This window comes from Myxocyprinus asiaticus, chromosome 3 (assembly GCF_019703515.2).
Source record: "Myxocyprinus asiaticus isolate MX2 ecotype Aquarium Trade chromosome 3, UBuf_Myxa_2, whole genome shotgun sequence".
NCBI lineage: Eukaryota > Metazoa > Chordata > Actinopteri > Cypriniformes > Catostomidae > Myxocyprinus > Myxocyprinus asiaticus.
In genome coordinates, this window is record NC_059346.1 from 55,240,310 (window position 1) to 55,254,279 (window position 13,970).

A 13,970-nucleotide genomic window follows, 5' to 3' on the forward strand; every position below is an offset into this window, starting at 1 on the left:
AAAATGCCAGTCAGTACTGTTCAATCACTTGATACCAAGCCAAGGTCAGGTAGACCCAGAAATGTTTTCAGCCATAACTGCCAGAAGAATTGTTCGGGATACAAAGAAAAACCCACAGGTAACCTCAGGAGAAATACAGGCTGCTCTGGAAAAAGACGGTGTGGTTGTTTCAAGGAGCACAAAATGACGATACTTGAACAAAAATGAGCTGTGTGGTCGAGTTGCCAGAAAGAAGCCTTTACTGCACCAATGCCACAAAAAAGCCCAGTTACAATATGCCCGACAACACCTTGACACGCCTCACAGATCCTGGCACACTGTAATTTGGAGTGACGAGACCAAAATAGAGCTTTATGGTCACAACCATAAGCGCTTTGTTTGGAGAGGGGTCAACAAGGCCTATAGTGAAAAGAATACCATCCCCACTGTGAAGCATGGTGGTGGCTCACTGATGTTTTGGGGGTGTGTGAGCTCTAAAGGCATGGGGAATCTTGTGAAAATTGATGGCAAGATGAATGCAGCATGTTATCAGAAAATACTGGCAGACAATTTGCATTCTTCTGCACGAAAGCTGCACATGGTTCTGGAGTGGCCATCACAGTCTGCTGACCTTAATATAATCGAGCCACTCTGGGGAGATCTGAAACATGCGGTTCATGCATGACGACCAAAGACTTTGCATGACCTGGAGGCATTTTGCCAAGACAAATGGGCAGCTATACCACCTGCAAGAATTTGGGGCCTCATAGACAACTATTACAAAAGACTGCACGCTGTCATTGATGCTAAAGGGGGCAATACACAGTACTATGCAGACTTTTGAACAGGGGTCATTTCATTTTTTTCTTTGTTGCCACATTTAGTTTTATGATTGTGCCATTCTGTTATAACCTACAGTTGAATATGAATCCCATAAGAAATAAAAGAAATGTGTTTTGTCTGCTCACTCATGTTTTCTTTAAAAATGGTACATATATTACCAATTCTCCAAGGGTATGCAAACGTTTGAGCACAACTGTATGCTTACTCTGGCATGTGACTGGTCGGATTAAATGAACATGCTCCTCCCGAACTTTGTTATGAAACTCCATTTAGTAAAATTGCTGTTAATCACAGTATTCTCACTATTAGCAGAGACTATTTAGCCTGAGATGGAGCATTTGTATTAAAATAAATGGGAGAAATTGGAATGCCCAAAATGGCGGATGTACAAAAGAAAGTCATTCTTTAAGATAAAGACATCGCTTGTCAGTCAACTGAGGAACGTGTATGCGCATTAGATACACTGATCAGCCACAACATTAAAACCACCTGCCTAATATTGTGTAGCTCCCCCTTGTGCCACCAAAACAGCGTCAACCCGCATCTCAGAATAGCATTCTGAGATGATATTCTTCTCACTACAATTGTGCAGAGTGGTTATCTGAGTTACTGTAGACTTTGTCAGTTTGAACCAGTCTGGCCATTCTCTGTTGACCTCTCTCATCAACAAGGCATTTCCATCTGAAGAACTGCCCGTCACTGGATATTTTTTGTTTTTGGCACCATTCTGAGTAAATTCTAGAGACTGTTGTGTGTGAAAATCCCAGGAGATCAGCAGTTACAGAAATACTCAAACCAGCCTGTCTGCACCAACAATCATCCATGCGATTATCTAATCAGCCAATCGTGTGACAGCAGTGAATTGTATAAAATCATGCAGATATGGGTCAAGAGCTTCAGTTAATGTTCACATCAACCATCAGAATGAGTAAAAAAAGTGATCTCAGTGATTTGGGCCGTGGCATGATTGTTGGTGCCAGACGGGCTGGTTTGAGTATTCATTCGCGAATTTGGACATTATTATTTGAAAACACTCTCTCTAGTACCATATTGGAAAATTATGATGTTAGGAAACGGAAAAGGAGTTTTCAACAGAAATTAGTGTATTAACAGTATTAGTGAGGACTAGGTCTTTGCCACTGATATTGTATCAATGCTTTCAATCCCTGTATTGATATTTTTATTCATCTCTTTGTGTATTCATATCTTTTTAATAATAAGGCAACAGATTGTCTAAATATGGTCAAACTCTATGTTTGACAATATCTTGGTGCGTTCAAAGGCGCTAATGTGAACTTGAAAACGTACATTCGCTCTCATTCTTGGACGTGTTGAGTCTCTCTGATGTGTTTAGCGCAGTTTAATCACCATCCAATAATTATACTGTAATGTATCGCAGTAGGTCAAGGTCAAGGTCAATTTATTTATAGAGCACATTTAAAGACAACAAGTGTATACCAAAGTGCTGTACATGGGCAAATAAATCAATGAATTAAGGGGAAATAAAAAACAAAATTGACATTAAAAACAATAAACAATACAATATACATTAATGCAATAGCCAAAGAATATAGATACATCTTCAGACGCGATTTAAAAATGTGAAGCGTAGGAGCAGATCTAATGTCCAGAGGTATGTTATTCCATAGTCTGGGGCCGACTACGGAGAAGGCACGATCCCCTTTAAACTTCAAGCATGAGTGTGCTGTATGCAGGAGAAGTTTATCACAGGATCTGTGAGTCCTGGAGGATTGTTGATGACTAAGAAGTTCTTAGAGATAAGATGGGACTAAACCATTAATAGTTTTAAAAACAAATAACTAAATCTTAAAATGAATCCTGTATTGGACTGGTAACCAGTGAAGAGATGCTAGAACAGGTTAAATACTTTCCCTCTTCATTGTTCCAGTCAGCAACATAGCAGCTGCATTTTGGACTAACTGCAAGCGATACAGAGATGAATGACTAAGACCCATGTACAGTGCATTACAATAGTCAAGTCTGGATGAGATGAAGGCATGAATAACTATCTCCAAATCCTTAAATGAGAGAATGATTTTAATTTAGTTGAGTTGGAAAAAGCTGCCACAGCACTTATTTGTTTTTCAAAATTTAGAGCCGTGTCAAAGATCACTCCCAAGTTTTTAGCAAAGGGGTGAACATTTAATGGCTAGGTAATATATTGCTGTAAACGACTTTCACAGGGAGTACAGGGGAAACCAGGTTTCTTCCACTCAGGTAAGAGTTTCTTTAATGGAATAACTTGGGTTTTTTTCAGAGATGCCACAACATGTCAGCTTCACACTTTCATGATACTCTTTAGCTTCACAATATAGACTTTAGCTTCACAACAAGACTTTAGCTTCACAACAAGACTGTAGCTTCATGGAGAGCTTCAAGACCCAGACTCTCTTTTTGGTCTGCTGACGGTGTGGCTCTTTTATGCCGCTCTCCCCGTGCTCACTGTAATTAGAGACAGGTGATTGACATAATTTAGCTCAGGTGCAAGCGCCCTTACCGCTTTCTCTCTCTCCAGACGGACACTTGACCATACCCCCGCTGCCACATATCCCCACTGCCCGACTCCGGCCTGCCTACCACTCCCCCCAATTTCTGGAAAGGAAGTCGGCAGCAGCCATCTGCGCTCCCGGTCTGTGGACCACCTTGAACTTAAACGGCTGAAGATCCAAATACCAATGGGTAATCTGAGTGTGTAATCTTTCATGCGGTGGAGCCATTGGAGCGGGGCGTGATCCGAACAGAGGGTGAAGGCCCGCCCCAACAGGTAGTATCGGAGAGTGAGGACCGCCCACTTGATGGCAAGACATCTTTTTCTACGGTGCTGTATTTAGTTTCCCTCAGCGAGAGCTTACGGCTAATGTACAGCACCGGGCGCTCCTCCCCCTCCACCACCTTCGAGAGTACGGCCCCCAGCCCTCTGTCTGAAGCGTCCATCTGCAAGACAAAAGGGAGAGAGAAATTGGGTGAATGTAAAAGTGGCCCACCGCAAAGTGTGGCTTTCACTTGCATAAACGCCTGTTGACACTGCTCCGTCCACTGGACCGGGTCTGGAGCTCCCTTTTTATTGAGATCAGTCAGCGGGCTGGTGACATCAGAATAATTAGGCACAAACCTCCTGTAATAGCCAGCCAGCCCCAGGAAATGTCTTACCCCCTTTTTGGTCTTGGGCCTCGGGCAGGCCGTAATCGCCGCTGCCTTGTCAATTTGGGGACGCACCTGCCCGTGGCCCAAGTGGAACCCCAGATACCGTACCTCCACCCACCCAATCGCGCACTTCTTGGGGTTTGTCGTGAGTCCGGCCCGTCGCAGCGATCTCAGAACCACCCTCGGATGTTGCATGCGGCGTAAGCTGAATGCGGTCTGAGGGTTCGGTCCATGAGACACTGAAACATAGCCGGGGCTCCAAACAAACCAAACGGAAGTGTCACAAATTGGTATAATCCGAACGGTGTGGTGAAAGCTGTTTTTTCACGGGAAATTGGTGTCAAGGGGATCTGCTAATAACCCTTTGTCAAATCCAGTGTCGAATAAAATCGAGCAGTGCCCAACCGATCAAGCAACTAATCAACGCGAGGCATTGGGTATGCGTCAAATTTAGACACCACATTGACTTTTCTATAATCCACACAGAATCGTACAGACCTGTTGCTCTTAGGAACTTGAACAACCGGGCTGGACCAATTGCTGTGGGATTCCTCTATTACCCCCATATGGAGCACAGCATCCAATTCTTCTCGGACAATTTTCTTTTTGTGTTCGGGCAATCAGTAGGGACGGTTACGTACCACCACCCCCAGCTCGGTCTCGATGTGGTGTTGTATGAGGTTCGTACGACCCGGTAGAGGGGAAAACACGTTTGCAAACTCCTTCTGCAACTTGGCAACCTCTGTGAGTTGATATGGTGAGAGGTGGTCTCCGCAAGTGACCGGAGTGAAATGATTATGTATTGAATCCACCTCTGGCCCTAGCTCCGTACTCTCCAGAACTATCATAGCCAATGTCACAGGGACCGCCTCCCTCCATAATTTCAGGAGGTTGAGGTGGTATATTTGACGTGCGCCCCTCTATCAGTTCGTTTAACCTCATAATCGAGATCCCCCACTCGTGTGACCTCAAAGGGTTCTTGCCACTTGGCGAGTAATTTAGAGCTTGATGTGGGAAGCAATACGAGCACTTTATCTCCCGGTGCAAATTCCCTTAACTGAGTTCCCCTGTTGGCACTGTCATTCTTGAGCTTGGAGCAAATTCTCCTGTGTTAGTTGCCCCAAAGTGTGAAGTTTTGCTCAAAGATCGAGAACGTATTGAATTTCATTCTTACTATTTGAAGGTCCCTCCTCCCAGGCTTCGCGTAAGACATCTAGCACACCACGCGGGCGCCGCCCATACAGCAGCTCGAACTGGGAAAAGCCAGTGGAGGCTTGCGGGACCTCCCGTACTGCAAATAACAGGGGGTCGAGCCATTTATCCCAATTTCTTGCGTCTTCGTGCACAAACTTCCGAATCATGTTTTTAAGGGTTTTATTAAACTGTTCCAGGCCATCCGTTTGTGGATGGTACACGCTAGTGCGAATCGATTTAATGCCCAGTAATTCTTACAGCTCGCGTAATGTCCGTGACATAAATGTGGTGCCCTAACCGGTGAGGATTTCTTTCGGAATCCCCACCCGGGAGACTATTTTGAAGAGTGCCTCCGGAACACTGCGTGCTGAGATGTTGCGAAGAGGCACTGCTTCCGGATATCACGTTGCATAGTCCACTAGGACTAGTACAAAGCGATGTCTGCGTGCTGACCGCTCTAATGGCCCAACGAGGTCCATTCCAATTCTTTCAAAGGGGACCTCGGTCAACGGAAGGGGGCGCAAAGGCGCTTTTGGGGTGGCCGGTGGATTAACCAGCTGACATTCGCTGCATCCCGCACACCATCTGCAGACATCGCTGCCAATGCCCGGCCAAGAAAAACGGGTTATTAGGCGGTTCAGTGTTTTTCTTTCTCCTAAATGACCCGCCATAGGATTATAATGAGCCATCTGGATCACCATTTCCCGATGGTTCTGCGGTATCAAGAGCTTGGTTGTATCTTCTTTTGTTTGAGCGTCCTGCGTCACTCTATACAACCGCTCATTTATAATTGCAAAATAGGGATATGAAAGTGCGACATTCGGCTGGAGTTGTTGACCATCGATCACTTTCACTTGGTTAAAGGCATGCTTGAGGGTTTTGTCCCACGACTGCTCCAAAGGGAAATCCCCCTCGGGGAACTCCCTGAGGATGGGAGGGGCTGCAGCCTCTCCCCCCTCTCGTCATTCTGACGTGGAGCTAACGAGGACAGCCTCAGCTCCGCTTCCCCTGCCAGAGCATCACATATTTCACATCTCCTTATTTCAGTGCAGGACCCATCCGCACAATTTCCCTTTAACAAATTTCTAAAATCAGGCCAATCAGTCCACAAAATCAGCGGGTGCGGCCTCCACTCTATGCAATTTCCCCCGAAATTTAATCACAAGGGTCACCACAGGATACTGGTGAATATCCCCATGCACACACTTCACCCTCACTGTTTTAGCTGTGTCCAAAGCCTCGGGTTGAACCAAGCATTGGTGGATAGTGGTTTGATTACAACCGGTGTCCACCAATGCTCGGTGAGTGCCCCCCTTGACACTTACCGGTATCCGACACGCTCCGGACCAGTCGGGGGCAGCCTGCGGGATGTCGGAGACCCGTACCACCGTCCCCAGCTCCATCAGAGGGCACTGATCCCGGAAGTGGCCCAGGTATCCGCACCTCCAGCACGCTGGCCCAGGCACTACACCCACACCTGCGTCGGTGGACGCCTCCACCTGAGGGGAAGAGTGGCGGGGCATCGGGGAAGGTTTCGTCCCTCACACCCTGGGAGCTGGTTTTGGCGGCGGAAGTCCTCCTCACCTGCGTGGGGCAGGAACTGACCCTGGGGAGAGAGCAGAATGAGAGGAAAGAGAGGGGAGTGGACAGAGACAGGGGAAAACACAGAGGAAGGAGAGAGGGAGTAGGAGGGCTCTTCTGCCCTCGGGACCGCCGCCATGTGGTCCTCCCCAAGCCGGACGGCTTCCTTCAGCAACGTCGGGCAGTGGCGCTGGACCCACTCCACCATCCCTTTTGGCAGTCAATGCACCAGCTGTTCCAGTACCATCTGGTCGATGATCCCCTCGATGTCATGGTCCCCCACTAGCAGCCATCTCCGGCAGGTGTCTCGAAGCCATTGGGTGAAGGCAAACGGGTGGTCAGACTTCTCCAGCTGCAGGCTCCGGAATAGTTGGTGATTCTTTTCCGGACTTGGCCGGGCGGCCAGCCCCAGATCTCGGCGGTGTGTTCGAAGAGGTCCAGGAACTCTTCTGGGTCGTCCGCCGCCCCATCTTCTGCAATGTGGGTGGGAGAAAAGGGGCGGTGGTGTCTGGGGTCACGACTGGGGCGGTCTCCTGGCTAAGGAGGCTCCGGATCGCATGCCGGTCCTCTGCTTGAGCCTGTAGGATCTCAAAAATATGATGATCTTGGTCTTGCCGGAGCTCAAGCAGGGTTTGTTGGTGGGCCTGGTGTAGACCAGTGAGGGATTGGAGGATCTCCGCCAACTGGGAGGACTCTAAGGGGTGACTCCCTTCCATCTTCAACGGTTCCCGGGTTTCGGCACCAGTGTAAACGACTTTAACTCGGAGTACAGGGGAAACCAGGTTTCATCCACTCAGGTAAGAGTTTCTTTAATGGAATAACTTGTTTTTTTTGCCACAACACGTCAGCTTCACACTTTCATGATACTCTTTAGCTTCACAATATAGACTTTAGCTTCCCAACAAGACTGTAGCTTCACGAAGAGCTTCAAGACTCTCTTTTTGGTCTGCTGACAGTGTGGCTCTTTTATGCTGCTCTCCCCATGCTCACTGTAATTAGAGACAGGTGTTAGACATAATTTAGCTCAGGTCTAAGCGCCCTTACCGCTTTTTCTCTTTCCAGACGGACACTTGACCACGCCCCCACTGCCACAATTGCAATATATTGAATCGTTACATATGTATCGTGATAAATCTCGTATTGAGGTGTTTGGCATTATCTAGCCCTAGTGTGGATGTGGCCATAGAATGTATGGTCCCATGTCTTCATTCATGTGCAATTTACATCAGCTTTAAACAAGGCTCATTGAATCAGAATTTAGGGTCAAAACTATCAGTTTTATAAGATTAATTACATTTATAACATATTCACTAGATGCTTCTCTGTTATTCACTTTGCTGTCAGTTGCTCTCGATGTCCTCATCCACTGGGCCAGAACTGCAGGAGGAAGTCAGCATGTGCCTCAGGAGACTGGAGCGTTTGCCCAAACCAGCATCAGTAACAGTTACAAACCTGTCATCAACGGTCTGCACTGTATCATGGGACAGGTGTGAGCCTGAGAGCGGCCTGGAGGTCATATACAGGTGACATATTTACAGCAAGAATTTTCCATCTTTTAAAATAAAACTTCCTCTCCAGTCCAAAAATAAACATATTGAACCGAAGCAGGAACAAAAATGTTCCTTTTTTTTTTGTTTTGTTTTTTTGCTTGACTGTCCAGTTGTGGTGAAGCAATAAGAAGGAAGTAGGATAGATTATATTATTAGTCTTAGTATATACTATATACATAAAAAAATTATTCCTAAATACTAGGAGAACTTAACAATAAGAGTGAAGTATGAGAAAATTCTCCAAACCTTGTGTTGCCCATGGCTGTGTGTAGCACCTTGTGGCATGGGGGGCGGGGTCACTCTCTCTCTCTCCTCTCTGATGCTCTGGCGTGCCTTTTAGGTCTCCCTCCACCATCACTATAATGAGAGACAGGTGTTAGAGATAATTATGAGCCAGGTGATGAGCCTTACTGCTCTCCCCCATGCCACACACCTGCTGCTCTGCATACCCCTTTGCATGTTTGATTTTAACAAGGTACTTGATCGGAGTCACGTGACGCCATGCGAGGGTCGGACGTGTGAACCACAAGCTCTACGCACTTTGCTGGTTTTAATACTTTTTATGTCATAAACCGGTGAGATTCGATACACCCTGATCCTTAACTGTTCTAGGAAGATAATATGTCAAACAATTCAAAATCCTTAGGCTCTGGAGACACTAAAAAACACTTACGTGCTCAAGATGACGCCCCTGACAAGGCTGCGTACCAGGGAGCCGATTTGGCTGGAGAAGTGAGGGAAATTCGGCGAGAATTGTTGAACTTGTCGGCAATGCTGACAAAGGTCATTGCTGACTTGGAGGATCTTGCTGTAATACGTCAATTGATCACTGGCATGGAGACTAAATTCTCTGAGGTGTTTAAAAGAGTGGGAGATGTCGAGAAACAGATAGATTATCTGGAGTCATCGGAGAGGGAATTAGCTGCTAATCCGCTAGCAACCAAGGCGGATTTGGAGCACATCTGGGAAAAGTTGGAGGATATGGAAAATCGTAGTTGCGGATTTGCAGTCTAGATTGTTGGAATTCCTGAGGCCGAAAAAGGTTGGGATATATTGAAATTCCTGGATGGGCTCCTTCTGAGTCTGCTCAACATAACAGGCCATAAGATGGAAATCGAGCAAGCTCACAGGGTTCCAACTCGGCGATCCACTGAGGGAGACAGGCCCGATCAATTCTGGCCAAATTTTGGAGGTCATCCGATAAAGATGTTGTGTTACACAAGGCGAGGAGTAAAGGAAGGCTTTCTTGGAAGAACCACAGCATTTTCTTGTTCCCAGACTTTGCGAATTCGACAAGAGAGAAATGTGATTGTTTCAAGGAATGCAAGAAACTCTTACATCAATGGAAGGTCACTTTCTGGTGCACTGATGTTCCTGGCCAAATTGAGAATAGATGCTAAGGATGGCTGTAAAATATTTACATGTCCCAACAAGTGATGTCTTCATAAAGTCAGTGAACTGAGTAAGTTATTTTGTGGTACTCACATTGCAGCCAAGTGGACCAACTCACTGAACATTCACTTGACCGTCCGAGGAAACTGAGCCTTTTTTGTTTCTTTTTGTGATGGTTCCGCCTAGCGGCTGGAGTTTGTTTTGTGCAGTAACACTCCTTCGGGACAGAATTGTGGATGAATCTTCACGTTCTTTGTGCTTATGCCTCCTATTGGTTGGAGTTTGTTTTGTGGAGTATTTCTTGCAAGACACTGGAGTGATTAGGTCATTTGTTGCACTCATGTAACAGTCGAATGGGCCGGCTCACTGAACATTCGTTTGACTGTCCGAGGAAACTGAACGGCCTTTTTATTTTATTTATATTTTTTTTGTGCTGGTTCCGCTAGCGGCTGGAGTTTGTTTTGTGGAGGAACAAACCCTCGGGACAGTTATGTGGATGGATTTACACATTCTTTGTGTTTATTTTGCCTATTGGATGGTGTTTGCATTATAAATTATCTTCTGTTGTGTAATTTTGTGTCACAAAATTTGTATAGAAACACTGGACTTGAGCAATCTGACGGCAAAGTTGTCACAGGGGCTTTCGTAGGCATACATGGACTTTTTGAGTTTAGAGGGATGGATGCCAATTGGCGCTGTCATGCTCGGGGTTAATGAGCATGTTTTTCTTTTTTCTGTTTGTTTGGTTCGGGGGGAAGTTTGGGGTTTGATTGTTGCACTAATGTTGGAATGTGGTCTTTATAATTTTATTTTTGACACAATCTATTTTTTCTAATATGTCAAAATGTCAAATGGTAATATGAGTGGATTGTCTCTCTCCACATGGAATGTGAATGGGTTGGGGCACCCCATAAAAAGAAGGAAGGTTATTTCTCTTCTTAAATGTAAGAAATATGATATAGTGTTTCTTCAAGAAATGCATCTTTCCCCGCAGGAAGCTGAAAAATATGGGAAGATATGGGGTGGACATGTTTTCTTTAGTGCTGGCTCAAGTAAGAGCAGGGGAGTTATTACACTGATAAGTAAACATCTACAATTCTAATATCTCAAACAGATTAAAGATAAATTAGGAAGAGTCATTATGGTTTTAGCAAAAATTCAGGGGCATAGTCTTATTTTGGCTAATATTTACACACCTACCATTGATGATCAGACCTTTTTTATAGATCTTGAAGGGATGTTGCAAGTCGCGGGTACCCCTCATGATATAATATTGGGAGGAGACTTTAATCTTTTGATGGACTCAGTCCTTGATCATAGTGAAGCAAAAGTGTGTAAGCCCCCTAGAGCAACACTGACACTTCACAGGATGTGTAAAAATCTTGGTCTTACAGATATTTGGAGACTTTTGAACCCATCTGGAAGGGACTATACATTTTTTTCATCAGTCCATAAGATTGATTCTAGAATGGATTTTTTAAAATATATCTAAGTCTCTCATTTTGTGATTGCTCACAAATCTGTTGTTGATTGCTCAACTGGAAACATTTTAGTCTCAGATCATGCCCTGGTGAGTTTAGAGGTGTTGCCACATATGGAGAAAAGGAAATAATTTAGTTGGCGCTTTAATGTATCCCTTTTGCAAAATCCTGAATTCCAACAAATGTTAAAGGTTGAAATCAATGTTTATATGGAGACCAATTGGTCCTCAGTGTCCTCTGTGGGCATGGCTTGGGAGAGACTTAAGGCGGTTCTTAGGGGCCGGATCATATAGTACACCTCATTCACCAAGAAATCCAAAGCACGAGAACTCGTGGAGTTGGAAGGGTATATTAAAAGTACCGAGGCAGAGCTGAAGCGCCAAATGTCGTCTGATGGCCTCAAAGAATTGACCCGATTGAAATACAGTTATAATACTATTTTGTCACGGAAGGTGGAGTTTTGGCTATTTAGGGCAAGACAGTCATACTTTAAGTCAGGGGACAATGAAGGAAAACTTCTGGCTATACAGATAAAACAGAGAGAGTTTTTTTCTACAATTCCCTCAGTGAAATCTACTGGTGGTGAAATATTTACCTCAGCCATTGATATTAATAATGCTTTTAAAGAATTCTATCTTGATCTCTATAGTTCCACATCTTCGTCTATTGATGAAGATATTAAAAACTTTGTGGAACCATTAGAACACCCTAAACTGACGAATGAGCAAAAAAATTCTCTTGATTCTGAGATAACCTTGGAGGAGCTTGGCGAGGTAATTAAGGCCTTGCCTACATGCAAGGCTCTGGGGCCAGATGGCTTTGCCACTAAGTTTTTTTTAGATCTTATGCTACAGAATTGGCTCCACTTTTGCTAGAAGTTTGTACAGAATCATTAAAGAATGGAAAGCTTCCGCCAACCATGACGCAAGCCCGGATCAGTCTGATTCTTAAAAAGGACAAAATACAAGCGAGTGTAAGAGTTACTGACCAATTTCCTTGATCCAGCTAGACGTTAAAATATTGTCAAAAATTTTGGCTAACCGATTAAGTAAAGTTATGACATCTCTTATACATATAGATCAGGTGGGGTTTATTCGGGGCCGTAGCTCTTCTGATAACATAAGGCATTTCATCAATATCATGTGGTCAGTGGCGAATTATCAGACTCCGGTCGCTGCCATCTCACTTGACACCGAAAAGGCATTTGATATGGTAGAATGGAATTATCTTTTTAAGATTTTGGAAATGTACGGGTTTAGGAATATGTTTATTGGGTAGATTAAGGTACTTTATAGGCACCCGGGAGCTGCGGTACAAACAGATGGATTATTTTCTGATTATTTTGCTCTGGATAGGGGCACCCGGCAGGGTTGCCCTCTTTCCCCATTATTGTTCTGTCTTGCCCTGGAAACATTAGCAGCCGTGATTAGAAAGGAGGATGATTTTCCAGGGGTGATGGCGGGAGGTGTGGTGCATAAGCTTTTGCTTTATGCAGATGATATTTTATTATTCATCTCCGACCCTAGTAGATCTATGCCTTGCCTCCACAGAATTATTCATTCCTTTTCTAAGTTCTCGGGATACAGAGTTAATTGGTATAAATCCGAAGCTTTGGCTCTGACAGCATACTGCCCAGTAACGGCTTTTCAGGTGGGCGCCATTCAGTGGCCCAAACAGGGCATTAAGTATTTGGGTATTTTATTCCCAGCAAATTTATTTGTAAAATTTAAAAGTAAAAGTAAATTTTGACCCTTTAATAAAAAGGTTTTCGAGCGATGTGGCAGGTGGGCTTCATTACATTTATCTATGATTGGGAAGGTTAATGTTATTAAAATGAATTGTATTCCAAAATTCAACTACCTACTACAGTCTCACCTTATAGATGTCCTCCTCTCTTATTTCAAGCAATTTGATAGCATAGCAAAGTCCTTCGTTTGAAGCTGCATAGGCCGATTGACAAAGGTGGGCTAGGCCTACCCAAGATTTTGTTTTATTATTACGCGTTTGGTCTCAGACATTTGGCTCATTGGTCGCTTCCACCTGAGAGAGCCCCTCCCTGGTTTTGTATTGAACAGGAAGTTCTTGCCCATATTTCGCCATTGCAAAGCCTTCAAACTAACCGGAGAAGTTAAGTTACACCCCGTTATCTCACATTTGCACTCGGTATGGACAAAAGTGTCTAGAGTGTTTAATTCAGACATTTATTTAAATGTTGCCTCGAGCATATGGCTGAACCCAAAATTATGTATTAATAAGTCCCCTTTCTGCGGGTCAGAGTGGATTGTAAGGGAGGTTACTACACTCAGTAACCTATATGAGAGTGGAGTGTTGAGATCCTTTGAAAATTTGGTTCAACATTTTGGGATTCCCATATCTCAGGTTTTTAGGCATTTACAGCTGCACCACCTGCTCTGTACTGTTTTTGGGAATAGCATATACCCCTCTAAAGCAGCTAACACTCTGGGAGTGGTGATTACTGCTTTTGAAAAGGTCATGAGGCATCAGTGTGTTTCTCCCTGCTAATTTAGAGTCTGGGGGACGGAGCTTTAACTGCTATTAAAAGATTATGGGAGAAAGATTTAAACTTGGTATTGGAGGAGGGAGTGTGGGCTAGGATTCTATAAAATGTCAAGTCTGCATCTAGAGATGCAAGGGTGCGCCTTATGCAATTCAAGATTTTAAATCGATTCTATTGGACCCTCTCTAGATTGTATAGGCTTGGTCTTAAGGACACACCCATCTGCTGGTGATGCCAATCAGAGGATGGAGACACAACCCATGTCTT

At 44.6% G+C, this 13,970-nt stretch overlaps 1 protein-coding gene across 1 annotated transcript in view; it reads left to right on the forward strand.

Moving 5' to 3' along the window:
- The window catches only part of LOC127419023 (uncharacterized), a 40,318-nt gene that overhangs the window by 14,722 nt on the left and 11,626 nt on the right, over window positions 1-13,970 (forward strand). The window contains exon 8 of the mRNA XM_051660043.1: window positions 8,107-8,285. Coding sequence (XP_051516003.1) covers window positions 8,107-8,285 — 179 coding nt within the window. The remainder of the gene's footprint in view (window positions 1-8,106; window positions 8,286-13,970) is intronic.